This window comes from Centruroides sculpturatus, unplaced genomic scaffold (genome assembly GCF_000671375.1).
Source record: "Centruroides sculpturatus isolate CEXI.00-Female unplaced genomic scaffold, Cexi_2.0 scaffold700, whole genome shotgun sequence".
Classification (NCBI taxonomy): domain Eukaryota; kingdom Metazoa; phylum Arthropoda; class Arachnida; order Scorpiones; family Buthidae; genus Centruroides; species Centruroides sculpturatus.
The window spans coordinates 71822-90963 of record NW_019385123.1 but is presented as its reverse complement, the minus strand read 5'-3'; the positions used below and the strand labels follow the sequence as shown (position 1 = coordinate 90963).

Here is a 19142-nt window from a genome sequence, read left to right as displayed (position 1 = left end):
CATAGATTTAACGATAAAATAATCAAAGTATCACCAGTTATATTTTGATAAAAAAGAAATATCTATATATATATAAATGGACGTGTGTGTCTCTATATATATATATATATATATATATAGATAAAGAGTATAATGACAACCAACTGATAATTTCAGGAAGAGAAAATTTAGCATACAAAAACTCATCTAATACTTACTTAAAAAAGTTAAACTTACCCCATGCCATTACAAGATATCGAAGAGGCACGAAATAAAGAACAGTTGTGACAGATATCAGAACAAAAATTGCCAGCCACGAAAGGAAAGAAACAGTGAAATTGAATGTACTGAAAAAAACAAAATTCAAACTATAATTAATTAAAGAATAACATTTTGAAATAAAATAAAATTTTAATCTACATAGGAATAATATTTTATATAATCTAATTACAACAACTAATGAATCCAGAGAATACAAATTATAATTATGCATAATTCCCATTATTTTTCAAATAATTCTGGATTTAAATTTAGCACATTAAAAGGCTTTGCAAAGATTATACACAACATTTCCAAAAAAATGATTATGTCAACAAGATTAGATTCTTGCATAGTTGCAATAGCAACAGAACCTAAGTAATATTTACTAAAACAAATTCAATTAGTTGATAAATTTATAAATACAGTAGAGCCTCAATTATCCGAGCCCCGATTAACCGACCGCCCTAGTTGGCAAATTTCAAATGTCCGCTAGTGATGTGGTGCTACAATATTTGACTATGTCTTGGCTACTTTAATATTATTTTTACGTGTTTTAGCTGGCAACACTAATTCGACCATGAAAGGGAGCCAGTATTTAAATGAGACTTAATTTTCTAATNTTTCTGTAGCGATTTTCAGAATGTATATAATGTATATGTCGTATATAAAGAATACACAGTTATAGATTTACGTAAAATTCAATATAAAAATTAAACTTTAGTAAAGTATTAAAAAAATATTATGATGTAGGTCTATTTTATTGTGATTTGCAATCAAAACGACTTTATTCTGTGTTTCTCATCGATCGCTGGTATTGGATTTACGCACTTAATTATCCTTCATATGAACAAAGAAACAAGAAAAACTTTCTAGAAATATTCTCTCTAGATTTGATGACTTTGAAAATGGAATTAATTTACATAAGTGAGTATTTGATCGCTAAAACTTACTCTTTACGACGAGAACGACTTTTTAAACTAGTTTTTCTATTGTCCATTTTGATACTGTTTTGGCTTTCATTTTGCAAAGGTTTGTCTTATAAAAATGATAGGTAACTTATATGAGAAATTCCACTAAATTTAAAATGTTGGAATAAGTTATAAAAATATTTCCCATTTTTCACAGGTTTAGAAATATTCCGCCTTTCAGTACTATTTTAAGCAAAGGTAAAAGCCAGGTTTTTCAATTTTATGAGTTTCATAAACTCCACTTATATAGGCCTATGCTGATACTCAATTTTGGTCCAGTACTATAGCTATTTATATGTTTAAAATTTATTTATAGTATCAGTGATTTTAAAATTTTTATTTAATATGAAGCTAAAATTAGCAATATTTGCCAGATATACTCATTCACTTTTATAACCACTTAAAAGGGGTTTTTTAGATGAATAAACCAAAATGTTATGTCCTTCGAATCCAACATTCACCTGAGTTCAAAAATTACTCAGAGGTTAATCATTTAAATAAAATATCTGAGAATTAATTGTCTTGATTAATACTCATATATTTTATTTAAATGCATTTTGGATTGGAATTCTCACCGATCCCTCTTCAGGAAAGGTACAATCTGCAACAAAGCCTATACCAATATTTTGGACTCTTCAAAATCAATCACAGTAACAATCTAAAACAGTAATCAGATGATCATTGGTTTCAAAAGACATTTTGATTTATTCATCAAAAAAAACCTCTTTTAAGTGGTTATAAAAGTAAATTTTAATTTATTTATGTTTTTTCCAACATAAATACAAAATTAAAAGATTCAGTAACTTACTAATCAAAAAAGTATGTAATTATCATAATAATTGAAATACTTAATCAATACTTGGCTATAATACTTTTTAATTTGAGCAGGTTGAAAATGTTTGTTGTAATTAATAAATAGATCTCAGTGATATAAGGTTAGTTGTAAAAGTTAATAATTTATTAAAAAAATACTTTTTTAATGAGTATCACACAAACATTGAAATGTTTTAAGAAGCCAGAAAAACTTCTTCAATAGGTGAAAAATAAATGTTTTCAGAAAATTTATCATTCTATCATCAGATCTAATCAGTTTTAGAACATTAAGATTCAAGATGTTGCTTAAACAGATATTGATTTACTTAACAGAAAAACATCAATTACACTCCTTAAAATTCCTATCATAAACATTTAAATTGTCACAATAAAACACCAAAATTGTACGTATTTTGGTGTTCTATTCTGTAATGTAATGTTCAGTTTGAGATAAAGACAATTTAATTACAATACTACTTAAATAAGTCAATATTAACTCATTTTACATATTATCAGTGACTTTTTTTGTATTTGAAGTTATAAAGTTGTAGAATACTATTTATAATATGTAATGCAATAGGATATTCAGTAGAAGATGACTGATATAAGCATATGTTCATATTTTTCTATCAGTCATCTTCTACTAAATATTCTATTGCATTACATATTATAAATAACCATTAAGCCATTACAGTCAATAGATATGTATAATTTTCAGTAAAAGACAATTCAGAGACTATTTCATAATTAATTTGACTTTTGCCACCATGCTGTTTAGATAATTTCTTGGTCTTTTCCAGTTTGCATCCATCTATTTTAGATTATATATTTAGTTAATTGGTCTAACTCTTTATTACTGCCAGGAATCAGAATAATTCTCACATTGATCTATTATGTTAAATATTTCTAAATATTTATTATTAAAATCTCTTGCATTACAGTAGAACACTAAATCTAGTCTATTTGTGGTCAGTTAATTTTCTATGTAGAACTTCTTCCATCATTTAAGAATTTTTTACCTATTCTATTATATGAATAACAGCAAAAGACAAAATCTTTTCTATATACAGTGAGTGATCGGTTAACAAACATAATCCGTTCCAAGATTTTGTTCGTTAATCAATTATCGATTTACCATAGGCTTTTATGGGAATTTGATTAATTCATTCTGGAGACTCCAAAAAATAAAAAATATATACTTTTTTACTACGTTTATTTATATGTAATAGTAAAAATACATATATATGCAGTCTTGCATTTTTATTAGTCATGTTTTTTCTGTTTGTGGGGGTTAAAGAATCTGTCCAATGCTGATTGCTTTTCTCTTTTCTTCAGGATTTTAAAATAATCAAACATCTTAGTATTTCCAGCAACGAAGTATTTAATAAAAATTAATAACATTTTTGATTATTTTTAATAGTCAAAAACGTTATTAATTTTAAGAATGCAGCCTTTCGATCATGGATAAAGCGGGCCTATACACACTGTACATGTATGTTTGATACACATAGAGAATTAAATTATACAATATCCCTGTCGTACAATAGCTGTACAATAGGGATATTGTATAAGTGAAATTAACGCTCTTATTGCTAAATATTGTAATCAAACAAATAAGCAACCTACAACTAAGAACCAAGGACGAAGAATAGTTCTCATTGTATACTATATCAGTTCTCAATTATATACCTTTCCTACACTCAATGATTAAAAAATTATCTCACAAGAATAATTTAAGAATTATTTATCATCGTAACCCTATGATTTATAGAATTTTATGAAATGATAAGAAGAAAGGAAACTGTAACAATAGTACAGGAGTATATTATATTCCATTAAGTGACCGCCGTTTTAATTCAGATCTCATTTACGTTGGTGCCACTATGAGACTTTTAAAACAGAGGCTTAAAGAACATAAGTATTCCATTACTAAAAACTTGAACAGTACCATCCTTGCAGCCTTCGCTAAACATCAAGATATTAATGTACATTGGGACAAAGCATCCATAATTAGGACCACCACCAACAAACAAGTACTTAAACATATTGAAAAACTTGAAATTTACAAGGCTCATATTGACAAAGGATGCATCAACCATAGAGATGCAGAAAGTCTATCCTTTGCATGGAAATATTTTTACCACAATGATTAATTTTCTTAATACTTTATTTAATTTAATTCTTTACCACAATGATTAATTTTCTTAATATTTTATTGTAATTAATTTCAAATTTTTAAACTGTTGTATTGCTTGCNTACGTTTTCCTACATTTTCATCAAAGAAAATTACTGTATATTTCAAATAAAATGACAAAAATTTCGGAGACTAGAACGAATTAATTGCATTTGCATTAATTTCTATGGGAAAAATTGCTTCGGTTAACGAACAATTCAGTTAACGAATGGAGTTGCGGAACGGATTAAGTTCGTTAACTGGGGTTCCACTGTATATAGATTTATCTGGATTTGTCCCAGACAGTTCTGGAATCATGGTAACATTTATAACTGTGTCTGGAATTGAAAAAATCTTGGTGTTTTAAATGGGAAAGAATAAAAAAAATTTGTATTTGAACATTTGCAACAGTAATTACATTACCTGAGTTTTTAATACGTATAACAACAACTCATAACCCAATTTAATTAACTCCAAATGATCTGCTGAATTATCAGGCTACTTTTGGGCTGTGTTAATGATTAGTTACCAATTAATTTGACTAAAGGTATGTGGATATGCCACTANAAATCTAGTCTATTTGTGGTCAGTTAATTTTCTATGTAGAACTTCTTCCATCATTTAAGAATTTTTTACCTATTCTATTATATGAATAACAGCAAAAGACAAAATCTTTTCTATATACAGTGAGTGATCGGTTAACAAACATAATCCGTTCCAAGATTTTGTTCGTTAATCAATTATCGATTTACCATAGGCTTTTATGGGAATTTGATTAATTCATTCTGGAGACTCCAAAAAATAAAAAATATATACTTTTTTACTACGTTTATTTATATGTAATAGTAAAAATACATATATATGCAGTCTTGCATTTTTATTAGTCATGTTTTTTCCGTTTGTGGGGGTTAAAGAATCTGTCCAATGCTGATTGCTTTTCTCTTTTCTTCAGGATTTTAAAATAATCAAACATCTTAGTATTTCCAGCAACGAAGTATTTAATAAAAATTAATAACATTTTTGATTATTTTTAATAGTCAAAAACGTTATTAATTTTAAGAATGCAGCCTTTCGATCATGGATAAAGCGGGCCTATACACACTGTACATGTATGTTTGATACACATAGAGAATTAAATTATACAATATCCCTGTCGTACAATAGCTGTACAATAGGGATATTGTATAAGTGAAATTAACGCTCTTATTGCTAAATATTGTAATCAAACAAATAAGCAACCTACAACTAAGAACCAAGGACGAAGAATAGTTCTCATTGTATACTATATCAGTTCTCAATTATATACCTTTCCTACACTCAATGATTAAAAAATTATCTCACAAGAATAATTTAAGAATTATTTATCATCGTAACCCTATGATTTATAGAATTTTATGAAATGATAAGAAGAAAGGAAACTGTAACAATAGTACAGGAGTATATTATATTCCATTAAGTGACCGCCGTTTTAATTCAGATCTCATTTACGTTGGTGCCACTATGAGACTTTTAAAACAGAGGCTTAAAGAACATAAGTATTCCATTACTAAAAACTTGAACAGTACCATCCTTGCAGCCTTCGCTAAACATCAAGATATTAATGTACATTGGGACAAAGCATCCATAATTAGGACCACCACCAACAAACAAGTACTTAAACATATTGAAAAACTTGAAATTTACAAGGCTCATATTGACAAAGGATGCATCAACCATAGAGATGCAGAAAGTCTATCCTTTGCATGGAAATATTTTTACCACAATGATTAATTTTCTTAATACTTTATTTAATTTAATTCTTTACCACAATGATTAATTTTCTTAATATTTTATTGTAATTAATTTCAAATTTTTAAACTGTTGTATTGCTTGCATTCTATTTTATGTTCATTTTTGTTTTAAAGTGGCTTAACTGAAGAAGACTATTAAAAATAGTCGAAAAATAATCGAAATCCGGCGTGAGTGAGGTCGGGTATGTCATACCCGAGAAGATTTTAAACGCAGATTATTTAATGTTATTGTTGCCATGCAAATCCCATTGTCACAGTAGCTGGAGGTAAGGGAGTGGGGGCGAAGCGCAGTGTTGAGTTTAGTGTTCCGCCAGTGTCAGTGGGAGATACACATGAGCAAAGGTGGCTGGGGTACATCACAACCTCATAGTCGGTGTTACATTTTTGAGTTGACAGTAAGTTTATGAGTTTTAGTTATTTATAGTATTTTTAGATTTATTTCTAGATTTTTCAAATGATAGTCTTTGCATTAGACAAAAAAACACATCTTTCAAGGGAAACTCGAAAAGTGATTACTGATCAACTGGGAGAACCTTCATTACCTGTTTCCAAAAAAATGGCTAATAAATATGTCAGGTGTGGTGNGTTACATTTTTGAGTTGACAGTAAGTTTATGAGTTATAGTTATTTATAGTATTTTTAGATTTATTTCTAGATTTTTCAAATGATAGTCTTTGCATTAGACAAAAAAACACATCTTTCAAGGGAAACTCGAAAAGTGATTACTGATCAACTGGGAGAACCTTCATTACCTGTTTCCAAAAAAATGGCTAATAAATATGTCAGGTGTGGTAAGTGTACTAAAAAACAGATAGGAAAACAAAACATTGCTGTTCGAAGTGTGAGAAGCCAAAATGTATGAAGTATGCGATTTTTGTGTGTGGAGATTGTGCTGATTTGTAGGTGTAATGTTGGTGCTGTGCAAATTGATCTCATAAGACCTTTCAGTTTTTTTTTCTATTTTTATAATTGAAAGATACTGTAGTTATGTTGATTAACCAAAGAAGTTGTAATACGAAAAAATGTTAAACTACCAAAACTTGTACTTTTTCAAAGAAAATATAGACACTTTGTTATTTCAATTAAAAAAAAATGCTTTTCAATCTTAAACATAATATTTTATTTATTCATCTTGTTGAATAGATACTATTCTTATTATCCCAAGTGAAAAAATACTTTATACACAATTATAGTATAAAAAATTCGGCATCAAAGTTTCGGGTATCTCCTACCCACCTCATAGCTGGTGTAACAATTTCTCACCTCATTCACGCCGAGTTAAATACTTTGTTGCTGGAAATACTATGGTGTTTGATTATTTTAAGTTTATATTTCAGTAAGTTATTTTATTTTACTTCAGGATTATTCGGAAATAATTAATAGTATTGTAATTGTAGAGATCCCCAACCCCATTAACCTTATTCTGGTTTAGATGCCACTTGGATGATCGTTGTTCTGACATCCCTGGAGTTCTTCTGTCATCAGGTCAGTTTCAGGTTCCATTATGAGCTCTAAAATATTCTTTATTTCTCAGATGAGATTTTCATTACTCCATTAGCAGCTTGAGACTTCTTGATATATATATCATAGCTAAAATTGTGCCTACTTACACCTTATCAAGCCATACTTCTGCCTAGCAACATCAGACATCTTGTGCCCACTTTCTACCTTGGCTATTATCTCTTGCTTGGTTTCTACGGTGAGTACAGTTCTTGATACTCCTCTTTTTAGGCTCCATGATATTATCAGTTTCTTTTTTAAATAAAAAGTTCAGAAAAGCACTTACAAAAATTCTGAGAACAGAAATAAATTAGCCCACAAAAAATTATTTAAATGCAAGGCCCAGATGAAATTCGAAATTTGGTATTAAAACATTAACGAATATCCGATGGGACAGTTAAACTTTCACCTTTCGTAAATAAACCCCAACGCAAAAACTTAANATTAAATTAGACATTGCTTCATTTTATTATTGGATTATATATAGGCTGACCATAATTTCTTGATACTAAAATAGGATGGAATAGCCATAGCTAATAAATATAGACCCTCTTTTATTAAAATTCCATCATAAAATATAGATGAGCATTATTAACAAGTTTTTAGTACATTATGAATGATATTAATATGGTGGTGTAAAAAATATGCATAAATCTAAAAGCTTTTATTTTTGAAAATCTAATAACAATAAATGATTTTAATGATCAAATTCAAAAGTTAAGTTGATGTAGCTCAAATGATCTGAAAAATCTCATCAAAATAAGTCCATCTGAAAAATATGCTCATTTGATCTATTATTATTTGTCTAATAAGTTCTGGTTACTTGCAATTTTGTTTTATAATTAGTATTGTTTTCATGGCTTCAATATTCCATTTTGACTTCACTCATGAATTCCTTGGCCAAAAGAGAAAATATTCTTTCTTCAGAAGCTGTAGTTGCTAGAAACAAAGGAGTAATGCTATATTATTATATTAAAATCTTGGAATTCAAGATCCTTCCATGCATTTCATTAAATAATTTGTCCCATCTGTCAGTCACATTGATTTTTTCTTCATTCTATTTTTTCAAGTGTTTGATTGTTACTTATTGTTGTCTTATCATCCATTGATAGAATAATCAAATTTCAGCTATTTCTGTTCATGTAATATGTATCTTAAATTCAATGAAACTATTTTATATTTTTTGTCATCCAAGCATGTTCTTCAGTAGTATCCGTTCAAGTTTGACTCTTTTTGATGCAGAATAAACATTTTTTAACAAATCACAAGTTCAAAATACAATATACAAATGTGTCTAATATACAGTACAAACTAGATATCTAAATTTTTTATTTTTCAAAACAGTGGGACAAAAGTGAAAATTTTACTAAAATGGCAGGAAGTCAGGACAGAACTAAAAAACTTGGTACCATCCCATTCAAAATGATACATATGTTCAACCTAATACATATATGATTTTAAGGCACAAAGTAGAGCTCAAAATGTTTTTCTGTGCCAATGTTTATTTTTCATATTTATGATCATAGTGGCATTGCTTCATACAAAACTTCCTGTAGTTGTACTGTGTAATGTGCACTTTATTCATACATTGAATCTTACTTCAAATTTGCATCCAGTATGCTTGCTTATGCCACAAGTTTCAAAAGTTTTCTTTAGTTAAATTATTTTGCTAAGCTTTACTTTTCAACCTGGTTTCATCAGTTTTATAATTGCTTTTATGTAATCCCATTTTTTTAATGGAATTGCATAAAAGCAATTATTTTATTCTTGCGTTTTACAGGATTTTTTTAGTTAAACAAGTCTTATATGAAGTTTTTCAAATGTTAAGGTTAGCAACTTGATCACAATGGGGCCATCACAACCTATCCAACAAGGATCAGTTTTCAAATATTAATAGTAGACCAGTATTAATTAGTAGTTTTTGACCATCCTTTCTTCCAAGAGGAGGTCAATGCCTACTTTTGGTCAAATTAACTTCAATCTCCTTCCACAACAGCCTTTCTTTCTATTGAACCATTGATATGGTGGAATTCAAATATGAGAATTGTATAATACAAGACTACTGGCAAGCACAAAATATGTTTTAAGACATTTTCCAGGATGCCGAATTTAAATCTTTGGTCTGTTTTTAAAAATTTTATTTGTTGGCAGATTACCATTTGATATTAGATAACATTAGAAAAAATGCTGTCTACTTGATCAATGAAATAGTGCCATTTTGTATCACGATAAACATGACAATGGTAGGCTGAAATAACCAAACTCTTTATAAGATATTTATGTTTATTATATTACAGTATTTGATTTATATAATTACAATGGTTATCTTATGTAAGAGTTTATCACACCAATCTAACACATTTAAATTAAAAATTCTTTATTCCTTTACTGTATACAATTTAAAGATTTTTAAAATTTGTCACATTGTTCACTTGGTATGATAAACCCTTATGTAAGATAATCTTTGTAGTTATATAAATCAAGCACTATAATATAATACAATAGAAGGGTTAGAAGTATGAAATAAGCTAATAATCTTAATGTTTGTTCTTATTTTTTGCCAAGAAATGCTGGGTTTACTTGCTAGTTACATATAAATTTCTATTATTATTAAAAATAAATTAAAGAACAAATCTAAATTACTTTTTACATCTTTCACCCATAGATGCAATTTCTCCGAGTATATTCTGGATCATTGCAGTTACTTCTTGAACAGCTTGTAGTTTCTCTTTTAATGACTTTTTTTCTTCCTATATTAAAAAATTTTTATCATTAATTTTAGTTTCATCAAATTATTAAAATGTAAGTTCTTGAGAACAATGAAGACTTTTTGCAATATATATTTTTGCAATATATATATTCTATAGTTCTCAATTCTTGCATTCAATTACTACTTCCATCTTTACTTAAAATCACATTGGATTAAGTCTAGTAATAATTTTTTACAAATATAAATGTAATTTTACTATAAAAAAATGAACTTAACCAAATATGATTTTTATCTGATGTAGTTTAAAGAAAAACAGAAAAAAGAAATTAAAACCTGTTCAAACTGGAAAAAACAATCCTGATTATACATGTTTTATGTACTTTATTGATGTTCAGTTTCATATAAACTTAAAAATTTTTAACTGTTGCATTTCATAAATAAAAATATTTTCTTTATTTAAAACATATTTATCTATTTAGCCATTTATTTACGAAGTGTGTTCAATACATATTAAATAAATTCCTTATAAAATAATCACCGCAGGCTTCGATACAATTTCTCCAATTCAGAAAAAATTTTAAAAATCAGCTTTCAGAAATCATAGAATTTTCTTCAATACCTTGTGTTAGTTCTATTGACTCAATCTGATTTCCTTTTAAAGTTTTTTTTTTAAAAAGAAAACAGATTGAGTCAATATTTTGGATAAAGAAAGTCATTAGGAGCTAGACTGGGAGAATCAATAGAACTCCTATAAGATGAATAAAATGAAAATTTTATTATCCCTCTAAGAAGCTGAATTTTCTAAATATTTCCTGAATTGACAAACCATTAGTAAAAGTGTATTGAAGCTGTGGGTAATTATTTCAAAAAATACCAACTCTCCAGAAACTTTTTGAACACATCTTGTATATAAGATATTGAAAGTAATTTAATCAGTTGTATTGTATAATTTTTGCTTTTGAGAATTTCTTCAAAGAAATTATCATTTGAAAAGGCATTCCAGTAATCCTTTAGGTGTTTAATGAGGAATCTATGAAAATGTGTCACTAAGCGATCTTAGATTAGATACTAAGATTTAGATTTTAGAACTGATAACAGATCATTACCTTTATATATTATCAGCTCTTTTCTAATTTGATAGTATCATCTGAATACAAAATAGGCAGTTTCAAGGCTATTCCAAAACAGTTCCAAAGCTTGAAAGTCACTTTATTCCTTCTTTTAGGATGAGTATATTGTACTACACTTAATATAATGGATGTGATGTTATAGTTTCTAATTTTTATGTTTTTTTTTTTCTAATTAAGAACTTATTCATCAGCTATTTAGCACAAAAACAGAAACAATTTCATAAAAATATTATAAATTGAAAATTTATTAAGATAAAATTTTTAAGTCTTCATACAAAACACCATTCACAATCATATGAACACATATTATCATGGTCAAGTTTTCTTAGTCTCTACTCCATCTACATATATACAAATTAATTAAAAATCCTTTTTTAAAATTTTAAAATAGGCCAGGACAATATATTACAATAAAGAAAAAATATATTTCTCTTTTCAGACAACACATACATAGTGTGTCTTTAAAACTATACGTCCTTTCTCACGCAGTTGAGGGATAAGACAATTCCATAGCGGAGCTACCGCTGGAGGGAAGTCTGGACTGTTTCACATTTGAAGGTGGATGAGAAGCCTCAAATAAAAAGTCGACTCTGCCGTGGAATTGTCTTATCCCTCAACTGCGTGAGAAAGGACGTATAGTTTTAAAGACACATTATGTATGTATTGTCTGAAAAGGGAAATATATTTTTACTTTATTGTAATTAAAAATCCCTTTGCTGTAGAAAAGGATTTCTGCATCAAAATACACTGTGAAACAGGAAATCAAACACGATTACTCTAGTGACTAAACAAAGATCTAACAAAGATGGCCTAAAAATAACCTTGATGTTGTTATAGACAACAAATCTTATTTTACACTAAATGGCTCTGAATGTGGAGGAAATAAGTTTTTACTGTGAAAAAGCAAAGGGTATTATGTCAATAGTAAAGTTCAAACATTATGGAAAATTCCCTACAAAGATTTTGGTGTAGGTAGTTATAAGCCTTTGTAAGTGGTCTTGGGTTTTTATCACATCATCTAAACTTTGCATTAAAATGGAAGTATATAACAGCATTGGTATGTAGTATATCATGAAAAGACTAGTCCCATTCTTAAAGCAGCACTACCTGAATGGAGATTATATGTTTTGATTAGATGTCTCACTATGCTAAGACACAATTGCTGCCTTTGACCAACATGGGATTTCAGTACATTCCTTGTAAACAAAATGTACCTTTTTTACTATTTTTTACTTTAAAATGTATCTAATGTACACAAATGTATTGGAACCAATCAAACAGTTTTAACTAGAGATGCCACGAATATTTGGCTACTTTTTTTAATATTCGATATTTGGCCGAATGTTGCATACTATTTGGCTGAATACCGAATACCAAATCAAAAAAAAAAAAAAAAAAACGCACATATTACTCAAAAAAGTATTTATTTTAATCAAATTATTACATTTAATACTTAAAATCTATCAGTGTTATTATTAATCTATCAGTATAAGTTGTGATGAATGAAAACAATTTTTTCAGCATTTGTTGATAGCAAATGATTGCGCTTTTCCTCATAAACTATACCTGCTTCTGAAAATAGCCTCTCACTATATACACTACTGCTGGGAGACGCTAGATAAATCTTAGCGAATTCTGTCAGGCTTGGATACTGTTTTGTGTATGCTGACCACCACTTGTAAAGGTCTGCCGTCCAATCTAGGCAAACAGTTTTCATACAAAGTGATACAAACAGTGATATTTTTTAGTAATAAGGACTATTAGTAACACAATTTGATGTAACAATGAACAAATAATGCATGTTGTGACACGATCTACTTGCAAATAAAACAAATGCGCCCGCGGTGTCGCTACCGCACCCACTGCAATGAGACAGGTCGTAATCTGTCATCCACGAAACGTACACATATTTTGCCGAACATTCAGCCACCAAATATTCAGTGCTTTGGCCGAGAGCATAGCCTAATATTTGGTATTCGACAAAATCACTATTCATGGCATCAGTAGTTTAAACTGTTGGGAAGCCAATTCCAACACAGAACTTCACAAAAAATTTAAAACAAACTCCACCACTTTATGACTGAGGACTCCAGAACCTTTTTAAATAAAGGAAAATAAAAGTTTGAAAGACAGCACATCACAGAGTAGATTTATTTTGTTAAACTGAAAGACTGCTCAAATATGTTTTCTTTATTTTATATGCATTATTCATTTCATAACCCCACAACTTCCAGGATAAATGTATTTTCATAGTCTCAATTTTTTAATTTTATTGAAATTTTTTACAACAAACTTCATAGGAGTTATAGGCCCAAAATCATAATACATTATTTCTTGTGAAACTTATCATGTATCATTAAGTACCTGTTTGATAAATTTACTTATAGAAAATAATATTTATGCCTATTAATTACCATTTGCTTGTGAAAGCAAATGGTAATTAATTCCATAACATTCCATAAATTTTGTTATATTGACTTAATTAATTCCAAACATTCCATAAAGTTTGTTATATTGACTACCAAATGAAATATGCATACTGATGTTATTGATATTAATAATAATGGTAATATTAAATGTTATGCATTACTAATATTTTACATTTTCACTTAAGATTAATTAATGTTATTATCTTATTAGCTGTTATGAAACAAATTCTAGACACTTTATCATATATTATATAATGTACCCAGTGCTGCTTGGTTATCTTAAGAAAACATTGAACAGGTTTGAAAACTATACTTGGCTTTGTTAAATGTTGTACATGTGGTAGTTGACAAGTAATAGACCTACATTGACTAATTGTTATCATTGCAGAGTTAAGAATTTTGTCTTTTCTCTTTTGATCCTCTCTTAATAAAATAAATATTGTTTTATTTATGTATCTATGTAAAGACTCACCCTACTGTATTTTATAGAAATATTTGTCAAGGTTAAAGCAAGGAATGAGCATACACTTTTGTTGCTTGGTTCAAAAACTACATACACTTTTGTTGCTTGGTTCCATTGTAGTATAAATGAATTTTGTTGTTATTCTTTTGGTCCNTTTTCCATTTTATTTTATAGAAATATTTTCAGAAGTTAAAAAATTTCTGTCAAATGATGATGAGAGTATTTCTTAACAGAACAATTGGCAACAAAACAGTTTAAAATGATATATCTCCAGAGGTATTAATTATATTTTAAAGAAACATTGAAAGTACATGAGAAATAGTATTTAAATTAAAAACTCTTATCAAATTGGAAGCAATAAACTAAAATGAATTGTATGTTCCTTGGAACCAAGCATAAAAGTGCTATTGAGAACTTATCAGACAGGAACACTCCTCTTGATGGAAAAATGGATTTTTATTTTCTATTTTTTACAAAAGATATGCATTTCAGGCCTTCAGTCCTTATTACCATGTGTATAATGGTAAAACTATATAAGAAATTACAGAGTACATTAATAGTTATTTATAATTAACATGTGCATACAACCCACAAAAAATACCTAAAAATATAATTAATGATGACTACTGGAATAACTAATTGTTAAAAACATGGGGTAAAACAAGTAAAGCTGAAATAAATAAATATTGATAAAGAAAAAACTAATAAGAGAGTACACCTGTAAAATAAAAATAAAATGTAGAAAAATTTTTTTGTTAAAATGTAGAAAAATTAACCAATAAAAGGAGTAAAAACAAATTTAAACCTAATGTTTTTTCCCTTTTATTGGTCAATTTTTTCTACATTTAACAAAAATTTTTATTTTTATTTTACAGGTGTACCCTCTTATTAGTTTTTTTTTTTATCAATATTCAATTATTTTATTATATTTTAATTTATTTCAGTTTTACTTGTTTTACCCCATGTTTTTAACAATTAGTTATTCCAGTATTCACCATTAGTTACATTTTTACGTAATTTTTGTATTTTTGGTGGGTTGTTTGCATATGTTAATTATAAATAACTATTAATGCACTCTGTAATTTCTTATATAGTTTTACCATTATACACATGGTAATAAGGACTGAAGGCCTGAAATGCATATCTTTTATAAAAAATAGAAAATAAAAATCCATTTTTCCATCAAGAGGAGTGTTCCTGTCTGATAAGTTCTCAATGGCAATTTAATACTTGGTTCCAGAGAACATAGGTTACAACTAATTGAGAGAACAGCAAGCAGTCAAAACCTAAAACGATTTGTTTACTAAAATAAACTTTTATGGTCATTTCAAAAAAATGTATGGGCTTTTTACAAATTTTTTTATAAAATACAGTGGAATGAGTTTGTAGAAAACGCCATAAACAAAAAGAAAGCTAAGTTTTTCAAAAACGTTAAGAAACATGATGGCAAAAATCAATGGTGTTCAAAATACAGCCCCAGGGCCAAATCTGGCCCATGAGCATATTTGACACATCACTTATAAATGACAGAAACATGCCTATTTTTTATAGATATGGATTATACAAAATATTTATAGCTTGCCTACTTATAACTTATGCACAATTGACCTGCCAATTGAAAAGTTTGAGTACCACTGGTTAAAGTTATTAAAATTGAGTTTTCAGGGCCGGATGCAATAGGTGCGAGGCCCAATTGAATTTTTTTGCNACATCAACAAAATAGACTTAAATATTTTCCTTGCTGTATGTAGAAAGATATTACAATTTTAATATGTTAAATTATTCAGATTTTTATTTTTAGCATAATTTTAGAATAAATATTACATAATTTAAACCATCATTGTCAAATCAAACTGACAAATACAAGTTTGATCACTATATAAAATTAAATTAGACATTGCTTCATTTTATTATTGGATTATATATAGGCTGACCATAATTTCTTGATACTAAAATAGGATGGAATAGCCATAGCTAATAAATATAGACCCTCTTTTATTAAAATTCCATCATAAAATATAGATGAGCATTATTAACAAGTTTTTAGTACATTATGAATGATATTAATATGGTGGTGTAAAAAATATGCATAAATCTAAAAGCTTTTATTTTTGAAAATCTAATAACAATAAATGATTTTAATGATCAAATTCAAAAGTTAAGTTGATGTAGCTCAAATGATCTGAAAAATCTCATCAAAATAAGTCCATCTGAAAAATATGCTCATTTGATCTATTATTATTTGTCTAATAAGTTCTGGTTACTTGCAATTTTGTTTTATAATTAGTATTGTTTTCATGGCTTCAATATTCCATTTTGACTTCACTCATGAATTCCTTGGCCAAAAGAGAAAATATTCTTTCTTCAGAAGCTGTAGTTGCTAGAAACAAAGGAGTAATGCTATATTATTATATTAAAATCTTGGAATTCAAGATCCTTCCATGCATTTCATTAAATAATTTGTCCCATCTGTCAGTCACATTGATTTTTTCTTCATTCTATTTTTTCAAGTGTTTGATTGTTACTTATTGTTGTCTTATCATCCATTGATAGAATAATCAAATTTCAGCTATTTCTGTTCATGTAATATGTATCTTAAATTCAATGAAACTATTTTATATTTTTTGTCATCCAAGCATGTTCTTCAGTAGTATCCGTTCAAGTTTGACTCTTTTTGATGCAGAATAAACATTTTTTAACAAATCACAAGTTCAAAATACAATATACAAATGTGTCTAATATACAGTACAAACTAGATATCTAAATTTTTTATTTTTCAAAACAGTGGGACAAAAGTGAAAATTTTACTAAAATGGCAGGAAGTCAGGACAGAACTAAAAAACTTGGTACCATCCCATTCAAAATGATACATATGTTCAACCTAATACATATATGATTTTAAGGCACAAAGTAGAGCTCAAAATGTTTTTCTGTGCCAATGTTTATTTTTCATATTTATGATCATAGTGGCATTGCTTCATACAAAACTTCCTGTAGTTGTACTGTGTAATGTGCACTTTATTCATACATTGAATCTTACTTCAAATTTGCATCCAGTATGCTTGCTTATGCCACAAGTTTCAAAAGTTTTCTTTAGTTAAATTATTTTGCTAAGCTTTACTTTTCAACCTGGTTTCATCAGTTTTATAATTGCTTTTATGTAATCCCATTTTTTTAATGGAATTGCATAAAAGCAATTATTTTATTCTTGCGTTTTACAGGATTTTTTTAGTTAAACAAGTCTTATATGAAGTTTTTCAAATGTTAAGGTTAGCAACTTGATCACAATGGGGCCATCACAACCTATCCAACAAGGATCAGTTTTCAAATATTAATAGTAGACCAGTATTAATTAGTAGTTTTTGACCATCCTTTCTTCCAAGAGGAGGTCAATGCCTACTTTTGGTCAAATTAACTTCAATCTCCTTCCACAACAGCCTTTCTTTCTATTGAACCATTGATATGGTGGAATTCAAATATGAGAATTGTATAATACAAGACTACTGGCAAGCACAAAATATGTTTTAAGACATTTTCCAGGATGCCGAATTTAAATCTTTGGTCTGTTTTTAAAAATTTTATTTGTTGGCAGATTACCATTTGATATTAGATAACATTAGAAAAAATGCTGTCTACTTGATCAATGAAATAGTGCCATTTTGTATCACGATAAACATGACAATGGTAGGCTGAAATAACCAAACTCTTTATAAGATATTTATGTTTATTATATTACAGTATTTGATTTATATAATTACAATGGTTATCTTATGTAAGAGTTTATCACACCAATCTAACACATTTAAATTAAAAATTCTTTATTCCTTTACTGTATACAATTTAAAGATTTTTAAAATTTGTCACATTGTTCACTTGGTATGATAAACCCTTATGTAAGATAATCTTTGTAGTTATATAAATCAAGCACTATAATATAATACAATAGAAGGGTTAGAAGTATGAAATAAGCTAATAATCTTAATGTTTGTTCTTATTTTTTGCCAAGAAATGCTGGGTTTACTTGCTAGTTACATATAAATTTCTATTATTATTAAAAATAAATTAAAGAACAAATCTAAATTACTTTTTACATCTTTCACCCATAGATGCAATTTCTCCGAGTATATTCTGGATCATTGCAGTTACTTCTTGAACAGCTTGTAGTTTCTCTTTTAATGACTTTTTTTCTTCCTATATTAAAAAATTTTTATCATTAATTTTAGTTTCATCAAATTATTAAAATGTAAGTTCTTGAGAACAATGAAGACTTTTTGCAATATATATTTTTGCAATATATATATTCTATAGTTCTCAATTCTTGCATTCAATTACTACTTCCATCTTTACTTAAAATCACATTGGATTAAGTCTAGTAATAATTTTTTACAAATATAAATGTAATTTTACTATAAAAAAATGAACTTAACCAAATATGATTTTTATCTGATGTAGTTTAAAGAAAAACAGAAAAAAGAAATTAAAACCTGTTCAAACTGGAAAAAACAATCCTGATTATACATGTTTTATGTACTTTATTGATGTTCAGTTTCATATAAACTTAAAAATTTTTAACTGTTGCATTTCATAAATAAAAATATTTTCTTTATTTAAAACATATTTATCTATTTAGCCATTTATTTACGAAGTGTGTTCAATACATATTAAATAAATTCCTTATAAAATAATCACCGCAGGCTTCGATACAATTTCTCCAATTCAGAAAAAATTTTAAAAATCAGCTTTCAGAAATCATAGAATTTTCTTCAATACCTTGTGTTAGTTCTATTGACTCAATCTGATTTCCTTTTAAAGTTTTTTTTTTAAAAAGAAAACAGATTGAGTCAATATTTTGGATAAAGAAAGTCATTAGGAGCTAGACTGGGAGAATCAATAGAACTCCTATAAGATGAATAAAATGAAAATTT

At 27.8% G+C, this 19142-nt stretch overlaps 1 protein-coding gene across 1 annotated transcript in view; it reads right to left on the bottom strand.

The window, feature by feature from the left end:
• Positions 1–119: 119 nt before the first annotated feature.
• LOC111635079 (multiple C2 and transmembrane domain-containing protein 2-like) overlaps positions 120–19142 on the bottom strand; it is a 41439-nt gene continuing 22416 nt past the window's right edge. The window contains exons 8-9 of the mRNA XM_023379931.1: positions 18302–18408; positions 120–326 (exon numbers count right to left, since the gene is read on the bottom strand). Of these exons, the coding sequence (XP_023235699.1) occupies positions 194–326; positions 18302–18408 (240 nt within the window). The 3' untranslated portion in view covers positions 120–193. The remainder of the gene's footprint in view (positions 327–18301; positions 18409–19142) is intronic.